The sequence below is a fragment of the Asterias amurensis genome, chromosome 12 (genome assembly GCF_032118995.1).
Source record: "Asterias amurensis chromosome 12, ASM3211899v1".
Lineage (NCBI taxonomy): Eukaryota > Metazoa > Echinodermata > Asteroidea > Forcipulatida > Asteriidae > Asterias > Asterias amurensis.
Genome location: NC_092659.1, coordinates 14,144,836 through 14,171,664, shown reverse-complemented (window position 1 = coordinate 14,171,664; position 26,829 = coordinate 14,144,836). Strand labels below are relative to the sequence as shown.

At 38.5% G+C, this 26,829-nt stretch overlaps 3 protein-coding genes across 3 annotated transcripts in view; 1 reads left to right on the top strand and 2 right to left on the bottom strand.

Annotated features, from left to right (window-relative positions):
• Positions 1-6,121, bottom strand: part of LOC139945137 (cAMP-dependent protein kinase catalytic subunit PRKX-like) — a 62,476-nt gene extending 56,355 nt beyond the window's left edge. The window contains exon 1 of the mRNA XM_071942415.1: positions 5,482-6,121. Coding sequence (XP_071798516.1) covers positions 5,482-5,620 — 139 coding nt within the window. The 5' untranslated portion in view covers positions 5,621-6,121. The remainder of the gene's footprint in view (positions 1-5,481) is intronic.
• A 1,748-nt stretch (positions 6,122-7,869) lies between these two features.
• LOC139945100 (hydroxymethylglutaryl-CoA lyase, mitochondrial-like) lies at positions 7,870-17,107 on the top strand. The gene is made up of 8 exons (XM_071942366.1): positions 7,870-7,994; positions 9,687-9,755; positions 10,419-10,526; positions 11,287-11,441; positions 12,589-12,742; positions 14,107-14,295; positions 15,219-15,344; positions 16,365-17,107. Exons 1-8 carry the CDS (start codon positions 7,893-7,895, stop codon positions 16,464-16,466), a joined length of 1,005 nt encoding a protein of 334 aa, XP_071798467.1. The 5' UTR covers positions 7,870-7,892; the 3' UTR covers positions 16,467-17,107.
• Positions 17,108-20,447: 3,340 nt separating this feature from the next.
• LOC139945099 (alpha-(1,3)-fucosyltransferase 7-like) lies at positions 20,448-26,468 on the bottom strand. Its single transcript, XM_071942365.1, has 3 exons — positions 26,207-26,468; positions 24,257-24,876; positions 20,448-21,957 (listed from the first exon to the last, which is right to left on the bottom strand). Exons 2-3 carry the CDS (start codon positions 24,814-24,816, stop codon positions 21,144-21,146), a joined length of 1,374 nt encoding a protein of 457 aa, XP_071798466.1. The 5' UTR covers positions 24,817-24,876; positions 26,207-26,468; the 3' UTR covers positions 20,448-21,143.
• Positions 26,469-26,829: the final 361 nt, after the last annotated feature.

The following is a 26,829-nucleotide window of genomic DNA, read 5'->3' as shown; positions in this document are numbered from 1 at the left end:
ATTTATAAGACTTTTAAGTCGGGTTTATACTTAAAAGCCTGGTTCGCAGGAAGAACGAACCACGCTTTAGGAAGAGTTAAAGGGTCTATGTAACTTTTGTAGGACAAAAAACACGATGTTCACAGATTTACACTAAACATACACAGTTTGAAGATAATGATAGTAGAAAGCTTCCCTGAAAATATTACGTGCTGAGGTGCTGTAGTTTTTGGGAAAGGAGTAAAACAATGTCATGAAAATAATTTTCGTCTCATGAGACGAAAATTATTTCAATCATTTACAAACGTATTTTCATGACATTGTTTTACTCATTTCTCAAAAACTACAGCACCTCAGTAAGTAATATTTGAAGGGAAGCTTTCCCCTATCATTATCTTCAAACCCTTTAAGTTTAATGTAAATCTATGGACATTTTGAAAAGCTACCCAAATCGTTTAAGCTCCTTAGTTAGGACGAGTTTAAGCGCCCTAACTTGAGATAGGATTAATCCTAGTGTTTCGTTGAATCAGCGACTGGGCTCTTAGGGGACTTGAACCCACACTCTACTGACAAGAAACACAAGAGCTTTGAGTCTGATGCACTAGACCGCTCGGGTCATGACATTCCAACCCATTACAAGGGTTCTGTATCTACGTCTTATCTCAAACAGCTTGTCCGTAATATAATCTTTCAATCATTGTCAAACAAATGTTAATTACTGCTTGGGGCAAGTTCTTAGAACGCCAATGTACAAGACCTTGGGGGATTCAAATGGAAAAAAGATACATGTGAACCCACCGCAGATGTTTAATCTGAAATCAATGCAAGGACAGACACTCACAATGATTAAATGAAGCCAAATATTTATCCTTGGCAAGTACAAAAATCATGCATGCAGAGCTGTATTTTGGTTTTTCACAAACAAACAATATTTTATCATAAAAAGAATTTAAATTGTTAAAAAATATAGCTAAACATTAAGTCTTTCACAAATGTTTACTAAAAATTCATTCAAATTGTACTATCTACATTACGATCTATATCATGAAATCCATTTTTATATATAAAAAAAAAGTATCAAAAAGCGGTAAAATTTCTGATCAGTTTTAAGATGTGCTCCCCTGATCTGATCTATCCATACTAGCCAAAGTTCAGGCCTGCTACTTCACAGCTGGGCAACAGGCTAGGCAATTGCCTCGATGCCCCACTGGTCATTGCCCCTTGAAAGGGCACAGTATAACATTCCACCCCTTTACAATAGATAAAGCTTGCCCTCCCTAACAAGTTAAGGAAGTATTAGACCTGCTGTCGATTTCACAAAACTCTTCCTAACTTCAGGACTTAGGACGAGTCCCAACCCTGCATTGTAGCATGCAGACCTTAAAACTAATCCTAAGTTACGACGAGTTACTCGTCCTAACTCGAGATAAGACTCCTAATTCCCAGGTCTCACTGAAAGCAATGTAGATGATTGCCTCCATGCCCCCCGGGTCATTGCCCTGGTGCCCTTGAAATGCTCTGACAGCAGAAATTTACAATTTCCTTATAGGGTGCCCTCAGGCTTTACCAAGTACATGTAAAGGCTGCGGTGCCCTTGCCCTTTCAAAAACGAAGCATACACTGAACAGACCTGCAAGTTCACAAACAGACTCTTTGCATGAGGCCGCCATTGATGAAGTCAAACAATTAAAACGTGCATTAGGGTTCATGTTTTACACCGGATCACAGGCTCGAGGGCATTGATTTTAGCGTTGGGTAATCAGTAATCGCACAAAATTAACCAATCCAGCGGTCCTGTATTATTAACACCTCACCATGTAATTATGCTTTACACAAAAATAATAATGTTCAAATGTTAAAACTATTGAATAATTAATTGAGTCAGGTAATATCTAGGTTTTCCTGTTATTTTCTCCTGGCTCAAGTCGGGAGAAAAACAAGTGAGTTTTTATGCTAACAGTTATTCGGAATAGTTATCAATAGTGTACAGTAGTGACCTTTAAAGCCGTTGGACACTTTCTTCAGTACGAGAAAAAAAAAAAGAAAAAAAAAGTTCACAGACTTACAAATAACTTACAGGGTTTACAGAAGGTAATGGCGAAAGACTTCTCTTGAAATATGTTTCCATGAAATGCTTTACTTTTTGAGAAAACAATAAAACACGACTCCAATGACCGATTGAGCCTAAATTTTCACAGGTTTGTTATTTCATATAGAAGTTGTGATACACGAAGTGTGGGCCTTGGACATTACTGTTTACCCAAAGTGTCTAATGGCTTTAAGCCTGTTTCATTATCTAATAAGTATTATTCAAATCATTCTACTACTATGAACAAATAGTGACTTGTTTTTTTGTATTATTCTTCTGAAAGTGCACATTAAAAAATAACATATTTTAAATAAATAGTAGCTATCTTTTTATTTTTTATTCCCTTTATCGATTTTTTTGTTTCAGTTTCGGACTAATTTTAATTTTGTAACCTCGTAGGGATGATGCTAAGTTTGTACGTGTGTTCATGGAGGAAGAACTTCCTCCAAGGTGTGTTCTTGCCTGAATTACTTTTCGTTTGTCTATCTGTTTGTACAATGGCCTGTTGTTTTTGGGGTCATCACTACATTTTGGTCTCTTGCTTTTAAAAATTAACAGCCTATGAATTGCAGGATTCTCACCAGAATCTTTCAAAACTGTGGGACATTCTGGAAACTAAATATTGTGAAGTTGTGACTAAAGAAACTGAATTGAAACTAGGTATTTGTTGTTAAATCTGGCTATTAAAATATTTCAGCACCTACATGTAAGTACACCTGTTAATTAAAAGGTCTGTATGCACTGAGAAAAACTCGTTTGTTAAAGGCAGTGGACACTATTAGTGTTTACTCAAAATAATTATTAGCATAAAAAACGTTCTTGATGAAGAGTAATGGGGAGAGGTTGGTGGTATAAAACATTATAAGAAACGGCTCCCTCTAAAGTGCTATAGTTTTTGAGAAAGAAGTAATTTTCCACGAATTTGATTTTGAGACCTCAGATTTAGAACTTGAGGTCTCAAAATCAACCGTCTAAACGCACACAACTTCGTGTGACAAGGGTGTTTTTTCTTTCATTATTATCTCGCAACTTTGATGACCAATTGAGCTCAAATTTTCACAGGTTTGTTATTTTATGCATGTGTTGAGATACACCAACTGTGAAGGCTAGTCTTTGACAATTACCAATAGTGTCCACTGCCTTTAAGAAATACAGCAGCTTTGGATAGTATAGACCTGTCTTATGTTTATCAAGCATCTGAAAGCACACAACTTCGTGTGGCAAGGGAGAGTTTTTCTTTTATACTGTAGTTATCTTGCAACTTCGATGACCAATTGAGCTCAAATTTTCAAAGGTTCGTTATTTTATGCATACATGTGAGATACACTAAATGAGAAGACTGGTTTTTGACAATTACCAATAGTGTCCATCGAGTCTTTAAAGAAACCTATCCAAAACTTTTCATAACAGTTTGGTTGCTACAACATAAAGCAGCTGTCGTTTCAAACAAAATTATACATGCTAAAACTAGTGAGGCTGATTGTTCACTATTTTCTTCTGTCCTGACTCACACATTGGATTAAAGGCAGTGGACACTATTGGTAATTGTCAAAGACCAGTCTTCTCACTAGGTGTATCTCAACATAAGCATAAAATAACAAACCTGTGAAATTTTGAGCTCAATTGGTCATCGAAGTTGCCTGATAATGATGAAAGAAAAAACACCCTTGTCACACAAAGTTGTGTGCTTTCAGATGCTTGATTTCGATACCTCAAATTCTAAACTTGAGGTCTCGAAATCAAATTCGTGGAAAATTACTTCTTTCCGAAAACTACTCCATTTTAGAGGGAGCCGTTTCTCACAATGTTTTATACTATCAACCTCTCCCCATTACTCGTCACCAAGAAAGGTTTTATGCTAATCAATATTTGAGTAATTACCAATAGTGTCCACTGCCTTTAAGGCCATTTTTACAGGTTTGTGTCTCTCATGTACATTATACAATTGTTGATCAGACAGAACATGAGCACTGTCTGCAACTATTTTTTCAGCTCTTAACCAATCCTGTAAAACACCTTTAAGAACAAAATGTTGTCATTATTATTTAACTTCAGAGTAAATTGTTTTCTTGCATGAGCGGTTGGCCTAAGTAATCAAGATGATTTTTCTCAATCAACTAGATATTAAATTGATTAAGCCCTCTGGATGCGAGCTGACACGGACATTCCTCCTAATGAGCGTCATGTAATAAGTGCATCAAACTGACCCTGGGGTGAGGAGGGGGGGGGGGGCCGAGGAGAAAATTCCATTCCTCTAGAGAGAAAGAGGGGTTCTTGATGTCTTCTTCCTAGACCAAGGAGTGCTGGAATTCAGGGAATTCAGCGAGGGCCTAGGGAAGGAAGATCCAGGCATGGGTAGGCAAGGCCTGTGAGGAGGGGATCACCTCGTTTTGACACTTTGTTTGTTGTTACATACTGAGCAAAGAGAACATCTTGGTAACTGTGGGCAACCAGTCCGAAGCCCGGGTAGTTCGGACGATACACTTTGGGAATGTTGGAGGGGGATTTGATCTGTCTACTTCTGTGTGAAGTAAACCCACACTGATTGTAGTGTCATTTAAACGACATTTATCTTCAATTAGATTGAAACTTGATGTTGAAACTTTATCTTGTGTTTTTTTAAAATCATCTTTCACAGTAATTGATGTGGTGCGTCGACTCAAGCTTCTTTTGCCGAGTTTCTCATTCTTGATGTTGCCTTAAAATCTAACATTCTAAAACATTACATCTGGTCTGGTGTAGGCCTAGTGTACAAAAGTCCCTCATCCAAATTTGACCTAGAGCTAAGAAAAACATCTGCTATCTAAACATTGGGTGTTGAGTTACAATGAATGGCTGAAGGTTTTGGAAACAACTTGGGAAACCTCTCCGACCCAGGTGAAACTGAACTTTATTCGTTGTTTTTTTTCATATTTTAATTGCGTTAGGACTAAACTGGTGAAATGCAAAAGCTTGCACGCTACACGAAAGCTTGAGCACCACGCATCCTGGTTAAAGACTTCTCACCATGTTTATTATATCGCGTGTTTACCCACGGCCACTTGACCTCCTCTTGACCTGTTGACCAATCAGAATTGGTGAAACTGTCCTGGGTATTGTCATTGATGAGCATGTCATGTCAGCCATCAAGAAAGATTTTGCTGGGGTCGGAACGTCAGGCCACTAACTATTTGTTTAGCATTTTTACCGCAGGTCATTTTAGATTGTATTGTAAGCAGTTTGCATTTTAAGATATAATATTTTCTTAATTTATCAATTACATGATTAATAATAATTAGGATACCTTCATCTTCAATATTTTCTTAATTAATCATTTATATTAACAATTATACTTTCAATTTCATGATAAAATTAAAAGATTATTGACACAAAAAGTTGCAATGCAGAATCAAACTTTTCAACTCCCAACTTACCAACAGTAGACAACATTTGTAGATCGTCCAGTTTATACTTCCGTTCACCTGGGGTATCTGGCGGAGGAAGGTCTTTTAACTTCCCAGACGAGCCGGTCCGTTTCAGGGTCTTCCCCTTGGCGATTCTTGAAGACGCCATCGTCAACCATAAAATAAAAATTATGTCCTAAAACTTCACTGAAACAGTTTGACTTCGTTGCCAGAGCAACCGATCTTTCATCTGTTCCAAATGTCCCTTCCAAACGCTCAAGGCAAAACGAGCCGAACGATCCTGTTTATCTGGGAACGAAACAAAAACATCCACTCCAGAGTCTGCCAGTGGTGGGAGTTTCGGTGGCAATTTACGGGTGCTGGGAGAGCTGCTTGTGGCGGTACGATGTGTTTCGAGCACGGTACATTTTTGGAGTTTTAATGCAGAGCCGTTTTCCCCAACCAACTTCCCGGTTCTATTTCTAAATCCAATCTGCAGAATGTCGCGGCAGACGTTGACTCTTAATTCTCAGATGACGAGGTTGCCTTCTTGTGTGACATTATTGAGAAGATCTTTTCGCAAGCCAAATGTATAAAATAAGATCGCAAAAGACATCTGCTTCGTCCACCTTTTCTTCGTGCCAGCGGGTATAACGAACGGGCATTCAACACGTTAATTCTGTCAGAGCTACTGCTGCATCATCAACGATGCAGCAGATATCGTGGTAGTACAAAGTGGATGCTGTGTGCGTGACTAGAAATAAACTTTACCCAGTCAACTGAGTAAACTTCTGTACAAATTAAATCAAGTTAAAACATACATTTTAATTCATCGCACCTCTTACTATTTTTTTGGTGCTATGATTTTGAACTTTGTACCACTTTTGAGAACTTTTATATTATATTATCAACAACATACTATTTTATACTTTAATGAAAGACTCAATCTAGTTGAAAAGTTTAGGCTCACGCGCGCTCAAGCTCTGGCGCCCTCTCGTGTATTTTTAAATCTTAACTTTTTTGAGCTTTTGGAAACTTCTGTTTGCACAAAAAAGTTAATAATAAAGTCATAAATTGTGATAATTTTGTCAAAATATTATCATAAATTCAAACAATATACATGTAGATAGACTATGTAGGCCTACCTATCACTAGTGTGCATACAAATCAACGTAAAGAAGCATATTTCTTGAGAATATATTTTTTTTTAGGCGCTAAAAAGGGGCACTATTATATCACTCTCTGGATTTTGGAAGACTCATGCTTAATAATTATTACAGTTTCCAACTTCAACGCTCAACAACTAGCCTATGTTTTAATTAGATTCGGGGCCAGTCAGAAAAGAAAAAGTTTTTAATAGAAAGTGGGCGATATTAAAGTAACAAAAACGTAACGCCCCCAAACCCACCTGGCCAATTAAGCTGGTTAAAGGAACACGTTGCCTTGGATCGGACGAGTTGGTCAAAACAAACGCGTTTGTAACCGTTTTTTTATAAAATGCATATGGTTGGAAAGATGTTTTAAAAGTAGAATACAATGATCCACACAAGTTTGCCTCGAAATTGCGTGGTTTTCCTTCTACTGTGCGAACTAACATGGTCGGCCATTTATGGGAGTCAAAATTTTGACCCCCATAATGGCCGACGTGTTAGTCGACAAGGTTAAAGGAAAACCACGCAATTTCGAGGCATGTTTGTGTGGATCATTGTATTCTACTTTTACAACATCTTTCTACCCATATGCATTTTATAAAAAACGGTTACAAACGCTTTTCAAAGACCAACTCGACCGATCCAAGGCAACGTGTTCCTTTAAGGATTATCATTCATGCTAAATACAAAGTTGTTTTGAATAAAAAGCCAGCAGAAGCCATTGAAAACTTGATGTTGGAGATTTTCATCTAAAAATATTTTGGTTCATTTGAGTCATAGGCCTGTTTGTTACTTTATTCTTCATGTTTATTATTATCAAACCATGCGGCAAGTTATATGTTCGGAGAACTAATGTTAGCACTTTTGACGGGGGCAAAGTCAGATGGGAAAAAAACAATACATAGAACTTATATAATCTTTGAGTTTCCGAAAACAAAACAATATTACAAGGGAGGCGGGCGGCAACTAGCTCCATGTCTTAACTTTTTTTTAAAGTGAAACAAAAAATGGAAACAATGTTGTATCCTGTTTTGTTTACGGCCAAACCGTACATGTGCAGTTTCTAATGAATATTAACTGTTTCATGGTAAAATTGGAAGTTAAAAGTTAGTCTTTGTTCGACCCCAATAATCTAAAGTGATTGCATTTTTGGGTTGGGAAGGGGACCACACGCGGCCGGGTCAAACTATTGGTTGAAAGAAGCGCGTGCGCGTGACCATGATCGGACAAGGACATTATTTTTTCCTCTTCTAAAAAAATGGTGGCGCTATAACAAAAACAGAATCCAACATGGCGGCATCCATAACAAAGTTGTCAAGTATTCGCACCAATCGGAGACTTTTGCAACTCAATCCTTGCCGCGTTGTGAATAGAAACTGTGCACAGATAAATGTAAGTTGGTTTTCACACTTACTTGCAAACAAAATTTCTATCCAGAGAACTTTTATTTAGGATCTAAACTGTTTAAAAAGGAACGTTAGTTAATTAAAACGAATAGCACATTAAAAAAAATTGTTAAAATGTTAGTAGTATGCGGGTACCGGTCAACTCGGTCCCAAGTCAACTCGGTCCCAGTCAACTCGGTCCCAGGTCAACTCGGTCCCAAGTCATCTCGGTCCCAGGTCAACTCGGTCCCAAGTCAACTCGGTCCCAAGTCAACTCGGTCCCAAGTCAACTGGGTCCCAGGTCAACTCGGTCCCAAGTCATCTCGGTCCCAGGTCAACTCGATCCCAAGTCAACTCGGTCCTTTGACCAAAATTTTATTGGTACTACTTCGTCTTTCGTGCATGTAATTTTTGTAAGTGTAAGTTAATAATATAAATATGATTTATTATGTTATATTGGTAGGCCTATGTGTTTTGATTTTTATTACGTGTAAGTTAACTGGAAAGTTATGTTTGTTATTATTATTTTTAACCAAACATCAATTTTCTCATGTTTTAATTCTCAGAAATCATACTTTTTTGTATTAATTATTTATAAAATTTGTTGATAAAATAAACACCTCAAAGAGGATTAAATTGTTACTGTTTGTCAATTGATGTTAATTGTTGAGAGCCATACAAAAAACAGTACTCTGGTTGAAAGCAAAGAAACATTTGAACTCGTTGTTTTTCAGTTGAAATTTATTAGCCCAACAAGAACTTCCCGTCAACCATACGGACCGAGTTGACTTGGGACCGAGTTGACTTGGGACCGAGTTGACTTGGGACCGAGTTGACTTGGGACCGAGTTGACTCATAAGCATCGATGCAATGCAAAATTTGTAATCGTTTTTTTTCACTATTCTCTCGTGTCATGACCAAGACAGTCGATCGATCTCAAACTTCTACATTATACAATTGTTGCACACTGTGACGGGTTCCATGGCGTTTTGTACACTCAAGGGGGGAAATGGCGCCCGAGGTGAAGCCGAGGGTGCCATTTGCCACCAAGGGTGTATAAAACCCATGGACCCTAGCCCCATAAATCGGTCCAATCCACTCTGTATCCTTGGCTCCAGCACCACTGATATCAAAATCTTTCGCTTCCTTGAAAAGCACCATCTGCATCATGAAACTTACCGATTTAATGCTTCAGAAGTTTCAGATAGCCCTACACTTGGAATTGTTCAAATAGGTATCACAGGTTTTGAGTAAAAATCAAGTGAATTTTGAGTGTGAATTTTCTCAGCTACCGCTCTTTTACCGCTAATGCCGATATGCCGATTGTCCCCCGACCCTGCGCGTATTTTTTTCCCAGGACAAACGTGTAGAACTATCTGCCCACGTTTGTCCTGAAAAGAAAAGATAACCAATCCACGCTTCGTGTACAAACATATGGACACGCGTCTGGGAACTACGAAGAATAGTTCCCCAGTCTGTGCTTTGTGTACAAACATATGGACACGCGTCTGGCGTTTCTCGCAATAGTAATGCTAACAACAGCTCTCCATTGCTCGTTACCAAGTATGTTTCTATGCTAACAATTATTTTTAGTAATTACCAATAGTGTCCAATGCCTTTAAGCATGATGAGCATGGTGAGTATTCTTGCTTTGTTGAGTCAGACAGTGATACTATTCCTTTCTTTTCTTTTCCATCAGACGAATGCTCTACCTACCTTTGTGAAGATTGTTGAGGTTGGACCGCGCGATGGATTACAAAATGAGAAGGTAAACTAATGACATGCCTACTGAGTAGCCCCCTGTGTTTCGCCAATAAGGTATCCACTTTATATCCACAGCCGTGGGTGACACTTGTGTCCTTAAGCAAGACACTTAACCATTGCTTCGTCCTTCAAACTTTATCATACGGCCGCCAACCCTGCTGGCTTTAAACGACCATGGAAGAACTCATTGCTACCCCTTTATTCCCTTATTCAATTAGACTTGAAAGGCAGTGGACACTGTTGGTAATTGTCAAAGACTAGCCTTCAAAGTTGGTGGATCTTAACATATGCATAAAATAACAAACCTGTGAAAATTTGAGCTCAATCGGTCGTCAAAGTTGCGAGATAATAATGAAAGAAAAAAACACCCATGTCACACATAGTTGTGTGCATTTAGATGGTTGATTTCGAGACCTCAAGTTCTAAATCTGAGGTCTGGAAATCAAATTCGTGGAAAATTACCTCTTTCTCGAAAACTATGGCACTTCAGACGTGTCAGAGGGAGCCGTTTCTCACAATGTTTTCTACCATCAACCTCTCCCCATTACTCGTCAGTAAGAAAGGTTTTATGCTAATAAATATTTTGAGTATTTACCAATAGTGTCCACTGCCTTTAATAGTTTTTTACATCTTTTAATAGTTTTTACATTTCTTAAAATCCCTGCAGGAAATGGTCAGCACAGATACCAAAGTGGAGCTGATAAATAGGTTAGCGGGTACCGGGCTAAAGGTTATAGAGGCAACCAGCTTTGTGTCCCCTAAATGGGTACCACAGGTAAGGATAAAATGGGCACCACAGGTAAAAAGAAAAAGGGTGAAGTTGGGGTTTAAAGGGTTATGTGCTGTCAAAATACAAGGGTGCTTATATTAACGGATACTTACGGAACCTCAGGCTCCAAAGTTGGACTTGGTCTATTTGTGTCTATTTGGGATCGAATTTAATTCTGAGGTCTCGAAATCGGGTTCAAATATTTTAGTGGAAAATTACTTCTTTCTCGAAAAACTACGTGACTTCAGACGGAGTCGTTTCTCACAATGTTTTTGTACTATCGACAGCTCTACATTGCTTGTTACCAAGTAAGTTTTTATGCTAACAGTTATTTTGAGTAATTACCAATTGGTAATTGTCAAAGACCAGTGTTCTCACTTGGTGTATCCCATCGTAAGCATAAAATAACATGCCTGTGAAAAATTGGGCTGAATTGGTCATCGAAGTTGCGAGAAAATGATGAAAGAAAAAACACTCTTGTTGGACGAATTTGTGTGCTTTCAGATAGCAATAAAAGACTTCTAGCTAGAAGTCTTTATTATTTTAGTGAGAAATTACCTCTTTCTCAAAAACTACATTACTTCAGAGGGAGTCGTTTCCCACAATGTTTTATACTATCAACAGCTCTGCTATGCTCGTTACCAAGTCAGTTTTTAAGTTAATATTTGTTTTGAGTAATTACCAATAGTGTACCTTCCCTTTAAAATAGTTAGTGGCCTGACGTTTGTAAATGTATTTCATGATCTTTCTTGAAAACTTTCTCCAGATGGGAGATCATAAAGAAGTCATGGAGGCCATTAATCGTCAGGACGGGGTCAACTATCCGGTTCTGACACCCAACGTCAGGGGCCTACAGTCGGCCCTTGCTGTAGGGGCCAAAGAAGTAGCAATATTTGGTGCTGCCTCAGAAACTTTTAGCAGGTGAGTCATAGATCATTCAAAGAACCCTGTTTGTAATTTTGGTTTTTACCCATACACCGATGAGTCCTGTGAAAAAGTATCACAGGCATATTACTCGGGTGAGATTCGAACCCACGACCCTTGCAGTTCTAGAGCAGTGTCTTACCAACTAGACTACCGCGATTGCCCGGTAGCTAGAGGCAGTTCGAATCCTATGTTGAACCCTGGTCTTCTTCAACAACGTACCTCCGGAAGCCGTGTATACAAGAGAAATATACCGGGGTCCAATTTCATAGAGCTGCTAAGCACAAAAAATTTCTATGTGATTTTCATGATAAGCTTACAAGAGCTGAATACCAGTAACTAGGAAATGCAACAAAATGGAAATTCGGTTGGTAATCCTGTTTTTACCAAGGAAGAAATTTCATGCTAAGCAAATTTTTGTGCTTAGCAGCTCTATGAAATTGGGCCCAGATCTGGAACTATACTTAAAAATATTAATTTTGGTTGTTTACCCATACACCGATGTGTGTTAGCACTGTATACTCAGTACTTTCCCCGAGTCCTGTGAAAAAATATCACAGGCATGTTACTTGGGTGGGATTCAAACCCACGACCCTTGCAATTCTAGAGCAGTGTCTTACTAACTAGACTACCAAGGTTGCCCGGCAGCTAGAGGCAGTTCGAATCCTATGTTGAACCCTGGTCTTCTTCAACAACGTACCTCCGGAAGTCGTGTATACAAGAGAAATATACCAGATCTGGAACTATACATAGGCCCCCTACTTAAAAAGAAATGTCCAGGGATGCCCTCGACCAGGGAGAGGTCCCTCTGGATTACAATTGCTCAGCATCCGACACTACTCGCCTCATGGAACCTAACTCAATCTAACTTGTTAAGTCAGCTTCAAGTCGCACATTATCTCATTTTGCTCCCCACACCTGGAATGCACTCTCCACCTCAATCAGGAAATCCGACTCTCTTTGAACATTTAAGAAGTGTATCAAACATTCTCTGTACCCTATCTAATGCGCTGCGTTCTTGACGTAGTGGCGCTATACAAATGCCCAAGGTGACCAAGCCGAAATACGACCATCATAAAGAAACATTCAACTTAACATTAACTTGCCCTTGCCTCTGTTTTTAATTCTTGGTTTGTTTTATCAGGAAAAATATCAATTGCTCTATATCTGAGAGTATAGAAAGATTCCGAGCTGTTGTTGATGCGGCTAGGGAGGCGGGTCTTTCTGTCAGGGCGTACGTTTCATGCGTGCTGGGATGTCCATATGAAGGGAAGGTGCAACCAACAGCTGTAGCTCAGGTAAATGGTCAATAGTCAATAGTATGGAACTACTGACTGCTATGAGTTCGCTTCAGGCAATAGGCATGGTTCTGAAATCACAGAGGGCCTATAGTTTGAACTGTTTTTCTATTATAAGCAGTCAATATTTCTTTTATATACCAAATAAAGATTCTTCTATCAACAACACTCTGACTATATGGTGAAAGGTCGTCTGCGAAGAAATATGGTGAAAGGTCGTCTGCGAAGAAAGGTCACGCCGTGACACGGAACGCTAGTCATACATTATACATATCATAGTTGCGCTATTTTCAGAGCGGGTATAGTCTATTGACTATGCCCTGGGCAGAGGCACTGTGATGCATCTTAGTAGAAAAAGGGGGCATAGCTATTTCCATGACTCCATTTTTAACAAATCAGACTAGAGGATTCTATTCATGAGGTACAAGTATATAATCTGTTTTATTGTCACACACATGTTCACAATATAGAGTGAAATTCACTCGGTTTGCGAGTCTAAAAACATTAAAATTACAAAACATAATAATAAACACTAAAGCCACGTATAGGCTACACAATACACCCCTTCTTTTTTTATTTATTATGTTACGCTTTTCAACTAAAAGGTCATTTATGAATTGGAAAAAAAAAGAGTTGTGACTCGGTTTTGAATGGCTGTTTAAAATTTCGCAGGGTTGTCGCCATGGGTTTTGGCTTGGTCCTTTATCATCACACCACAAGGACCCTGCCGGTTTTAAACGACCGTTAAAGACCTCTTCGCGGCTCTGGGTCCATATCGACATAGAGGGTGTACACAGCAGACATAGACATCAGGGCTCAATTTCATAAAGCTGTTAAGCAGAAAATACCACATGGCAAATTTTTGTTGCTAAGCGAAAAATTGAGTGAGGCACCAGCCACAATAGTAAATGCAAACCTAATGTACATGTGGCTGGTACCTGTTTGTTTGTTTGTGTATTTTAATACTGTTCTGTGCTTAACAAAGTTTTTTGGTGCTTGGCAAGTTTTGGGTACTTACAGGCTGTGTGAAATTGGGCCCAGTTGAGCTCAGCATCCACTACTCTGTATATTTTCGATTATTATTTATGTTTGCTTGTCTTTGTACTTTTGTTGTCCGCTTGTTTGTCTGTTCATCTGTCCTGTAAGGCATCCCACCTCAAGCTCTGCTTTTCGGGATTTGCCCCAGTGTCACTTCATCTTTAAATTCTTGTTTATTTTATGGCCATTTTGTATGCCTCCTTTGTTAGTTTAGTTATTATAAATTGTCTATTTCCTGCATGCGATTCTGTATTTCCGTCTTTCTGCGATATGGAGATAAATGAATGAATGAATGATGTTGATCTTTGATCCTATCAAATCTACAGCTGGCGAAGAAGCTGTATGACATGGGATGCTATGAGGTATCTCTGGGAGACACGATAGGGGTGGGTACCCCCGGGGAGATGAAGAAACTTCTCGAGGTCGTCACCATGGAGATACCGGTCAAATGCATAGCCGTGCATTGCCACGATACCTATGGGCAGGCCCTAGCAAATATATACGCTGCTTTGCAGGTGAGATGCATGAATGCATTCAGTTTCATTATTAAGCCACTTGCGAGTTAGATTTGATTAATGTCTGGTACAATGACTCGCTTAGTTATGATGCACTGCTTACATTTTAATTCCTCAGACTATCGAGACAGTTGCTACGCCACATGAGTGGGTACGAAAGAGACGGTGAACACCCATACACAATTCTGAATGGATGTTTATGACTGTAGGTGTACCAGGGTTTGCTCATCCTGGAGGTTGCTATACAAAAGCTTGCCCGAATCACGTGTTGAAGCAACTGTCATTGCAGGTCATTGTACCAGACATTATTCAAACCTAACTTGCAAATGGCTTATTCAACATTTATTTCATACTCCTCTTCTCAAGACTGACTGACTTGCCCCAGTCTCCTGACGATGACTAGGGCAAGCTAGTCGAAACGTTGAGACCAATTTTGGAACTGACTCCGCGATAGTGCAGTTAATAATAGTCCGTTTAGCTAAAGTAGTAGTCCAAGCCAGTCTTCTATACCTTCCGCCCGGGTAGTAGTTAAAAAGTAGGACAGTTCTTTTCAGAACTGAGAAGTCTCCCGAAAAATCTGGTAAATCTACTCTGCGGTAGTAGAATATAGACCAATCCGATGAAACAGAATTGGTAGCGCCCTCTATTGACAAAAAATTAACAACTGCGGTGTCTTTTTTTGCATAACCTAGGCACTAAAGACACCGCTGCAAATGGCGCGCAGTGCTCAACACTTGCGCACAGATTGGTGTATAGAAAGACAGTTCTCTAAGGAACAAACTCTACCTGGCAAGTATACACACATGATGATACCTCAAACCAAACAGTTTTAGCAAACCTCCCACTCATGTGGACCTTTACTTCTGCCATGTGTGTGTCACATGATACTGAAATGTACGCTGATCATTAACCCCTACTACTAGGCTGGTGTGAGTGTGATTGATTCATCGGTAGCCGGCCTCGGTGGGTGTCCATACGCTAAAGGAGCATCTGGTAACGTAGCTACTGAGGATGTTGTGTACATGCTGAACGGACTCGGAATTAAAACAGTAAGTTTTTTCTTTTATTCTTCGGGATTTTGGGTGTTTGTTTGTTGGGGAGTTGGGGTGTTTGTTTGTTTGTTTGATAGGATTTGGGTTTTTTGTTTGTTGGGGTGTTTGTTGGGGTGTTGGGGTGCTTGTTTGTTTGTTTGTTTGTTTGATAGGAATTTGGGTGTTTGTTTGTTGGGTGCTGGGGTGTTTGTTTGTTGGGGTGCTTGTTTGTTGGGGTGTTGGGGTGCTTGTTTGTTGGGGTGTTGGGGTATTGGTCTGTTTGTTTGTTTGTTCAGATCACCTCATTATATTACCACTTTACTGTCACATCACACTCATCCACGATTTCTTCGGTCCACACTTGACATCACTGGCTTGAATGTTCCCCGAGCAAACAAAGTTCTAGGTCGGAAGGCTTTCAGTGTTGCTGGGCCCATTATTTGAAAGAATCTCCCAACTGCCAATAGGGAATCTATTCTTTCTAGTGCGCTATGATGGAATAGCGCCTTATAAATTTGAATTGTTGTGTTATGTTGTGTTATTGAGAATTGTTGTGTTATGTTGTGTTATGTTGTAAAGTATTGTACGAGGGGATCAGAAGAGTAAGACATCAACTGTCATTGTCCGTTTTTGTTGGACTTTCTTTGCCTCAACGCTGGGGGATTTGGTTTGGTCTGATCGTGGTTTGCCCTCTTGGTTCCGGTGTGTTCCCAAATGGTGTTATTCTAATTATTATTTACTGTCTATGAAAGCATATCAAGAGGTCTTGTTTATAGCGCAGTAGAAATTAAATACTTAATGTTGGATAGTTTCTGCGCTCTATAATTGTATTTATTATAATATGAGATTGTGTACAATGATGACACTGTGGTTGATACTCGAATGGCGGAAAAACTCAAGGAAATGCCTACCAAAGGTTGCGAGTTGCCAGTATCAACATGGTTTGTTGCAGTTTTAAGGATTACCTAGCCGGTGACCCCCCCTTACAAACTCCCCTTTTGTAGTGATAGTAATACACTTCTTTTGTACATTTGGCAGGGCGTTGACCTTACAAAGGTCATAGAGGTGGGGAGATTCATCTGTAATGCTCTCGGGAGAAAAACTTCCTCCAGGGTTGCCATGGCAATGAGCAAACTCTGAAGCCAATGAGATGGTTCGTAGACCAGTCAATCATTCGCTCTGTGCACATCCTTCCGAAGGATAGAACCGTTTCAGAACGAAGCCACATTGGACGAGTGTGAATTTGGATACTGGACTCAAAGTAGTAGGTAGTCTTGTTGGTGGATCAACATAATATACCGGTAAGCTTTATATCCAACATTCTGTTCTTGGAAGAGTCAGCCTCCGATCATCAACAAAAATGAAACTGGTAGAGTTTAGAACGAACAGATCATGGGGGATAGATCCTTTGCTGCAGCAGCCCCTCGTCTCTGGAACTCTTTGGCACCATCCATTAGGTCATGCACCAGCATATCAACATTTTAAGAAACCGTAAAAAACTGGGCGTTGAACTTAAAAAATAATCCCCAGCTTCTTTTTGAGGTTTCAAGCCAAGGCGATTGAGAATTTGATGATGGTTTCAGTTGATGGGATATTTTTAAAAGTTTAAATACATGATAGAAAACAAGGATGTCGAAATAAAGATGATTTTGCCGTTTCAAAAACTATTTGTCATTATTTTGCCGAAAGTAGAATACCAATTTATTATGCCAACATGGAAACAACTGGAAAGGTATGGCAATGAAATATAAAATAAAGGCACTATCTTGATGGTACAGAAATTTTAATGTTGGTCATAATTTCTTTTGCATATATTGTTTATACAAATTATATTACCATAATAACTGCAGACAAAATACTAGTTACCTTCACCTTCTATAACTTTATCTGATATTTTAAACTCTGACCATGCACTTCGACATTACAGACAAAAGTTAGTGTCATGACTCCCGAAACCACACACCCTATATACTGTGCAAGTCTCGCAAGAAATTGAACTTCCGGGACCATTGTGGTCCCAACCTTATGGGGTTTTACGTTGGGGAGATTTTGTTTCGGCCATTATTTTAGTTTAACGTACCTTACGACCATAAAAATGACATATGTTGTTGAAAATGTAATACTAATTAACAACATAATATAAAAGTAAAAATAAATTCAACATATTAGCGGAGAAAAACAGATATTTAAATTTGACCTCAGGTCAAGTTGCTTGAAACAAATTAAGAATTTGTGCCCATCTCCGATCACGAAACTTACGCAGAAGCTTGTTTTGGTCGTGCGGGGTGGAAAGCCTTTTCATTTGTCGCTTAGGCGTTGGTTTCCCCCTTGAAAACTGCATCACGCACTAACCGAACGCCCTCGCGACAATCGTGCGATCAAATAAACATCCTAGTCCCGGAGTTTTACTTTTGTTTATGAATAAACTAAAACCCTATTAGTTGTATATTTGTTTTAAAAGCTAAAACTAATTTAAAACAATCTGTAATGTTTTTTTGTTGTTCAGATTCGCCATAAAGAATAATTTAAAGATTTGATTTCATAAAAAAATAAGTTCTTTGTCGTGGTGTTTTCTCGCTCCGGTGAGCGCGAGACTTGTACAGTCTATTGTCAGTTTTTTCCCCTTGATTTCAGGAGCTCTTATTGTCTAAATTGCATTATTTCCTGATTTCAAAAAGTTTAATCAGTTTTTTCTTCTTCAGAAAATCTGTTTCGGACAAAAGTGCCAACTTCAGAATCATTTTGAGAAATAGTCAAGAGTGCCTGAATGCAAATGCAAAATACTCAATATTGTAGACCCACTGTTGCTGTTGGGGTCTAAGAAACTCTCTGTGAATAATTTGTGGACTTTGCATTGTCTTTAGGTTTCACCCATAAAAACCAGATTATTATCTAAATTAAAGGGAGATTTTTATTTTTATTTGTCACTTTGTAAAGTTGGAGAACAATCAATATTTGAAAAGTTGCTTTTGAGTATAATTATCAATATTTTATTCAAACAATTTTATTCAAACAATGTACATGTATATTAACAAACATAACTCCACCACATATTTAATGTATATTTGAGAAACTGATTTTTACTAGTTTAAATAATACTATGGTAAAACTGGACGGTATCGAATGCAATGGCAATTTACATTAACTTAACACGACATATAGAATTCTTGTAATTTTTCCCCTCTCACACTCTACTGCCATCAATTGAAAAATGAGTATTTCACAAAAATGAATTGTCATTTCCCTTCTTCTTTATCAGATAATATTTATTATAACAAGTTCGACATTTCAACTTAGTTTTTTATATCTTAAAGGCAGTGGACACTATTGGTAACTGCTAAAAAAAATATTAGCATAAAACCATTCTTGGTAACGAGTAATGGGGAGAGGTTGATGGTATAAAACCTTGTGAGAAATGGCACCCTCTGAAGTGCCATAGTTTTCGAGAAAGAAGAAATTTTCCATGAATTTGATTTCGAGACCTCAGATTTAGAACTTGAGGTCTCGAAATCAACCATCTAAACATACACAACTTCGTGTGACAAGGGTGTTTCTTTCTTTCATTATTATCTCGCAAGTTCGATGACCGATTGAGCTCAAATTTTCACAGGTTTGTTATTTTATGCATATGTTGAGATACACCAACTGTGAAGGCTAGTCTTTGACAATTACCAATAGTGTCCACTGCCTTTAATTCGGATTGCTGAATTTTCAAGAATCAAACACTGATAAAGTTTAAATGACATGATCGATCCTCGTGCTGCGATTTATTTTGGGTTGCATTTAGACAAGGCCATCGAATTGATGGAAATACGTTAAGGAGAATGGACAGGAAAGTGTAGATTCGTGAATAGAATGTACGAGCCGAAGGCGAGTACATTGTATTCACGAATCTACACTATTCTCTGACTTAAAAACTATTTCCCCCAATCTTTGTACTTTGACAAATGACACTTTGGCTCATTTATAACTATTTTGCAAAATATTTAAGCATATTCTTGCAACATTATTGAGTACAATGTTTTTTAGTGAAAATTATATTATTTACTAAAGTTAATTGTTTTTAACTGAACATGTTTTTGGACATTGAAATAATAACATGTTTTCAGCCGAGTTTTTCACATCATGTTATTTTTAGAAAGAAGGTTAAATTTTCGAATTGAACTTTTACTCTAGTTTATACACTCAACTGTAGATTCGTTACGAATCTACTGTTTTCAAACATAACGTCTTGGACTTGCAAGATCACAGCTATTTGTTTTACTCATTTCTCAAAAACTACTGTGTTCAGTGCTGTAGCCACAGTGGGTGGTGCTGGGCGGACTCGCCCAGGACTCACAATTTTTGCACTCTGAGCAAAACACATTGTCCTGCCCCAGCACAGATTCCCTTAGAATGAATCAAAAATATTGTCCACTGTGGTTTGATCTGAGACACAGCTAATGATCAAAAGTAACGGAGAATGAACACAGTCAAAATGCTATTCGACTTATTTCCCCCATAATATGAACAGTTTTAAACTTGGCACCATGCCTGAAGCTTGCACATATATGGCCAAATAATTAAAAATGAGTAATTTTGTTGATCGCTCACCCTTGGTTTACTTCAAAAACATTTGATTTATAGCCCACCAAAGTTGTTCTACATACAACCCAGATTGCGTTTCATGCAAAATTACTTCACCATGACCATCTTTACACCATGTCAGTTGAGTGCTAATCATTCTGTGAACATTTACAATGTATATTTTTACTCCAATTAATACCAGACTGATTTGTACCAATATTATGCACACCCTTTTTAATCAGTATTGTTCCACAAAAGAAAAGCCCCTCCTATTTGTGGTATAGGTCCAGAAGAACATTGTAAGCAAGCTTGATTGTAAGGTTTGCTTCTTGTACGCATGGACATTTCGGGACCTCAATATTTCTCGACAGTTGATTGGTCCGACAGCCCACTGGTCCGACAATTTTAGATTTTTTGTTCAGAGGTTCAATAATCTGAAGTTCATTGGTCCGATCACCCATTAATCCCGTCAATAATTTGTTTTTACCCATTGGTCGGACAGCTCCATAGTCTAACAGATTGATACCAATCATGGACCCCCCCCCCCCCCCCCCCGCCCATAAAATTAGTTTTCACCCATTGGGCTGACAGTAAACAAAATTATGTATTATAAAGATAATATTCCACCCCACTTGAGGGATTTACATAAAAGTGCAACAAACTTATTTTTAATCCAGCTGGCACACATTGGAATAATATGAGGAATTTTGTTTCCAGTTTTTTTTTCGCTGGGAAATAAAATTTACAAGTGGAACTATGATGGAGGTGAATTTTTCAATTAGTATGGGAGACTTTCTGTGATGCTAGGTGGCAGCAGACTTACCGAGTAAATCCATTGTTCTCAGAATTATGCGCATGTTTAGAACTCAAAAACAATGAAAATTTACCCGGTAAGTCTGCTGCCACCTGGCGTTGAAAAGTCTCCCATTCCAATTCAATTGAATCAAGAAAACCGAGTCCAATTGGATTTCTAAATGGACGGAGTTGTCTATAAGATTTGATTCCAATTGGAATTTAAGTTTTTTAATATTTTTATTTAAACCAACTCACACCAACTCAATCCAATTCTTTCCAACTGCATATCCGCTTGAAATGAATTGCACATTTTTGGTAAGGGTAGATCCAGTTTTGTGTGGGTTCAATCAGGATTAAACCGGTTCAATCAGGATTAAACCGGTTCAATTAGGATTAAACCAGTTTAATCCAGAACAGACCAGTGGGTGACAAGTTTGCAGGTTGTTCAAAATAGCTCTATTTCCATGTTGAAAATGTTTTAAAGGAACCTTCCTCCGCAAACGTCCCCTTCAGGTTCTTGCAACCTCTGAAATACTCGCTTTCTTTCACCACTTTAAACGCTGGTGGAGGCTTCAATACAAAAGGCACAACCTCACAAAAAATACTTGAATCCAACGGTGGGTATACAGTTTTTACCCTTCCGTGCTGCCTCCATGCATGGTATAAATTATACATGCTTTTGTTTTTGTCGAGAAGTTTGAGGTAAGATGCTAGATTTGCAGTGGAGTCAAAATCGCTGATGTGGATGAACGACTTGGGAGGTAACAAGCGTTCGTAGGCTTCCTTCCGGCCGCCATAAACAACCGGAACCACACCTTGGCGGAGGCCATTATTCCAGACCTTCTCCGTTATATACTCGTCACATTCAGTGTTCTCAAGGGAAAGATAGAACTTATAACTTGCCATGAGCTTTGTACATTTCTCAGATAGAGCTGGGAGGCATGTTAGCGTTCCACAACCACCATAGATGTCGATTGGGATGTGTTTCTGAAGCTCCTTGACAAACTCGTTCCGTGGCCAGAAAGTATTCTTACAGTTACTCGCCATCCATGCGATGACGGATGTTTTGTTAACAGTCCAGTCTTGTGCCCCGACTTGTGTAGGCTCCCCGGGTATGTATTCACCATAGGGAAGGCGGATGTCTGCAGAGGAGTGGTAAAGGATAGAGTGGTGGTACAATATCTTGCTTATGTTGGAATCCCAATAGGTCATCATCTGCGGGCTTTCCACGGCGTAGAAAAACCAGTGCAGTTTAGAATGCAAAACATTCCTGTAAAGAAAGAAAAAAAAACCCAGCAGAGTGACTGCATGCTTCGTTTTGAAAGGGAAAAGGCACCGAGGCATTTTTCCTTAAAGGACACCCTAAAGAGCACATTTTCAAATTCTACTGGATCATTTCAAGGGCACCAAGGCAATGACCAGGGGCATGGCGACAATCGCCTTAGTTGCCTCCGTGAAACACCAGGCATGGATCTATTGTAATCTTACATGTTTACTCCTTGAAGCCAGACTTGCACATACACAAACTTAAAATATAATAAAAAATCAGAATCAAACCATAGTATTGATTAAAGGCAGTGGACACTATTGGTAACTACTCAAAATAATTATTAGCATAACACCTTACTTGGTAACGAGTATTGGAGAGCTGTTAATAATATTAAACATTGTGAGAAACGGCTCCCTCTGAGGTAACGTAGTTTTCGAGAGAGAAGTAATTTTCCACGAATTTGATTTTGAGGCCTAGAATTAGATTTTTAGGTCTTGAAATCTGATGAAGCACAAAAAGTAGCTAAACAAAATTCAATTATGCTTACCGCTTAAAGGCAGTGGACACTATTGGTAACTATTCAAATAAATTATTATCATAAAACCTTTCTTGATTACGAGTAATGGGGAGAGGTTGATAGTATGAAACATTGTGAGAAACAGCTCCCTCTGAAGTGACGTAGTTTTCAAAAGAGAAGTAATTTTCCATGAATTTGATTTTGAGACCTCAGATTTAGAATTTGAGGTCTCAAAATCAAGCATCTGAAAGCACACAACTTCATGTGACAAGGGTGTTTTTTTTTTCATTATTATCTCGCAACTTCAACGACCAATTGAGCTCAAATTTTCACAAGTTTGTTATTTTATGCATATGTTGAGATACACCAGGTACTAATAGTGTCCAGTGTCTTTAATTAACAGTAGTGCAATTGCGCAATTAAAAAAACCTGAAAATCCTGGAAGTTTGTGTCGGTCTCTTTTTGTCGGAGTGACAAGTTCATAACTCTATTATTTCTCTGAAAACTCAAGAGGCTCAAACATCTACCTTTTAATTATTATTTACTTTTGACATTTATAAATGAATTAAAAAGTAGATGTTTGACAGGATTTATATAAATATCTGACATCCAAAACCCACTGCTGAAAAAAGTATGCGGCCATAGATTGTTAATCTGGTTAGAAACATAACAATTAAAATGTATACGGTGCTATTCCATCAAGATCATAGCGCACTAGAAAAAAATCACATGGGAAAAGGTTAGTCTTTAGGACTTTACGAAATGCAGATAGAGTAACTGATTCCCTAATGCAGTAGGGAGATTGTTCCAAATCATGGGCCCAGCTACACTGAAAGCTTCTTGACCTAAAACTTTATTTGCTCGAGGAACATTCAAGCGAGTGATGTCAAGTGTGGACCGAAGAAATCATGGAGGAGACCGAGTGTAACGGGACAGTAAAGTAGAAATATAACGAGGTGTAGTTTTGTTCAAGCATTTAACACCAAGAAGAGAAATTTCAAGATGGATTCGTTCTCTAATTGAAGTTCCCTTAGTGACGGGGTAATATGTTCTTTCAAGGGTGTGGAATATATTAAACAAGCTGCACAATTTTGTAATCTTTGAACTCTGTCCAATTCACATGACACCAAATAAAATGAGATTGCCATAGTCAATACGAGAGAGTACTAAAGCTCTGACAACATGATGAAGAGTATCCTTGTCCATGTACCGTCCTTGTAGCTTCTTTAGAAGTGAATTTAAATGATGGAGCTCTGCAAATGTTCCACCCCAGAAACTGGCCGTCATGTGTTTGTGTACAGCGTAGAGGAAAAATTCTTCTTACAGCTAGAGGTGAGCTATACCACTTCAAGCCATTTCAATATGTTTGAACAGACAAGTACCACAAGTATTAAATTGGCCTTGCATGATTTCCTTGCAGAAAATGTCTGGAGGGTAGAAACATTTTGTTATTATTATATTTCCTCCGGCAATTAGGCTGTCGCATACTGTTTAGTTTTACCCATACACCGATGTGTGTAAGGTACTTAATACTCTGTGCTTCCCTGAGGCAATAAACTCAGGAAGGATTTGAACCCGGGACCTTCCATTCTAGATCAATTCCGAGTCCTGTGATAAAAAAATCCACAGGCATATTACTTGTGAAGGGGTGTGAACCTACAACCTTTCATGATAGTGTCTTACCACCGTGATTGCTTAGAAGCTAAAGTTTGAATCCTATATTTTAGCAGCGGGTACTTTAAACAACTTCACATCCTATGAGGCTATCACAGTTCAACACACCTTAAATGGGAGAGGAGATCCAAGAGCTGATCTTTCAGAATGTTGGGAAACATATTGAGAATGATGGCATCGCTGCTCTGTAGGAATGTCTCGTTCATGGTGACACGGATGTTGACATCACACTGTTGCAGTGGACACTGAAGATGCAGCGTCCGCACTCCTTTGGAATTCAGTACCGTCGCAGAGCTGCGCATGAACTCCTGCCAGAATGGCAGATACTCCCTCCACGCCTTGAAGGCGTAAAGGCCCGGTATCAGGATAGAGACTGTGGTGTTGCATTTTGGGGTATCCAACTTTGATTTGGGTGGGATAATTGGTTTGACTCCTAAGCCAGACTCGCTGTTCAATTTCTTCTCCAAGTAGACAAGGTTGCTTGCCGAATCTTGAAATGTTTGATTGTGTGAGTTAGCGCTCTGCTCTAGGGAATACCGCTTTCTTGGAGTACCTCTGCTTTCAAATAAGTCCTCTGTTGTCGACAGCAAGAGGTAGGTGAGGGATGTTGCGATGAAAAAGACGAGTGAAAAGGTTAGTAGTCTTAATCGGAGCAGGCGACCAAACATTTTGCTTCAGGTTGCTTGGAATACCACGGAAAAATCATCAGAAAGTGGAGGTCAAATTAGCTGTCCAGAAAAAAGAAAGAAATCAAAATAAATAAATCACAAAACATTTAAATTAAAGATGCTATGTCAGATTTTTGGCCCCAAAGATTATAGTGAATGGTACTTCAAAGAGTATCACCCGCTCTAACGAAAAGAAAGTTAAACTTTATTTCACTGCTACTAATAATTTGCGGACTTTTTCAAGCAATGGCTCAAATGAAAGCTTGTAACTTTCTCGACCCCAACCAAAATACCTATTGAATTTTAAATACAATTTTTTGGGTCAGAGCCAAAAATCTGACATAGCATCTTTAAAGTCTTAGGATTTGGGTACTTTTTGATGATAATGAAAGTGGAAAGCTTACCTTGAAATATTACTTTGTGCTGCAGGTTTTGAGAAATTAGTAAAATGCGCTTCACATGCTTAAATATTTTTGGTCTCACTGAATTAGACGAAAATCATTTTCGGGTACTATTTCAAGGAAGGCTTTCTACGATCATTATTATCAAATGGTGTGAGTTTGATGTGAATCTTTGGACATTGTATTTTGACCCTTTAAACATTGTTTTTTTTTTAAGGGATCTCTAAACCTTACCAAAATTCAAAAAATTTTAACAGTCTTGACAGAATAAACTTGACTATTTAACATTCAAAACTGTAAACTGAGTGTTTACATTAAAATATTACATTAAAAAGCCTGTGTGCATAAGTTCATTCTACTGTCAAACAGACCTCAATTTGAAAGTTATGTAACTACAAGGATTTTTGTTGTAAATCTTAGTATTTGTTTTCTATTTTAAGCGTACAAAGCTTAACACTACCATCCAATAAATTGACCCATTAACATAGCCCCTCAAATAGTGCAAATTCAGACCATATTTTAGTTGTTCAGTCGTCCAGTCTGACTATTGAAAGTGACACTACTTTACATAAAGTTATAAAATATAAGTTATTAATTTTTTTACAAATAAAATAAATTGTTTTTTTATATTGGCTTTTCACACTCAATCATTGTGGTTTCGCCCACGACTACACCTGCACCCTGGTTTTGTTGGATTTTATCAACTTCTTGTGCTTTTCGACCCCCATTTTGTTAATTTTCTTTCTTCTTGCACCTAACGCCTTACGGCTGTGACGCCACGCTGCACTGCACCATTAAATCCAAGTACAAAGCCAAATGACTAAATGTTGTGCTGCTATCAGCTATTTGAGCAGAAATGCGATGCAAGAGCCCTTGACATAAAATTCACAACGAAAGTGCCAAAGGTGTTCAGTTTTGGCTAGTGAAACACAACATATCTAGCGATTTGTAGACACAGTCTATTAAGAAGAAACTCTGAAAATACCCACCTTGCCCGAACGAAGTCAACATCTGAATGCCAATTATTGGCACATAGCCATGGCATTGCTGCTGGACAAGTAGAACGGTCGATCTCTATTTGCGCAAGTTGGAGGAATCTATTTTCTTCCTCCATGCTCCATGGCACAAGCATCATCATCTGATAGTCCGTTAGAATACTAAGGCTTTGCTATTATCAGCAGCACAATGAAACTGCATTCTCCTTAGAAGAATCGAGTTAGCGCATCACAGTAGCGAACGGGATGCGGTGTTATGTAATCAATGTTTGTTGAGATGCAGACTGGCCCCGGACACGGGATAATCAACAAAACACATAAACAACGTCTGGACCTTATGCAGTGTGTGGCGAAGTTCACTTTCCATTTTAATAAACTTGTTCAAGTCAACAGACGTTATTATGATACAGGCCACTATCTATGACAACAGCGATATTTAAAGTAAAAATGAATACAAGAAGACATGAAAAAGCAAGTAAGACTGAAAATGATGGTAATTTGTATCATTGCAAGCTAATGACAGAGCTTTCTATAAAACTTAGTTAGAATGGAAGATAATAAATTGATAAAAGAGTAATGGCACGACTGATTTAAGTTTAAACACACTGGTCGCGTGT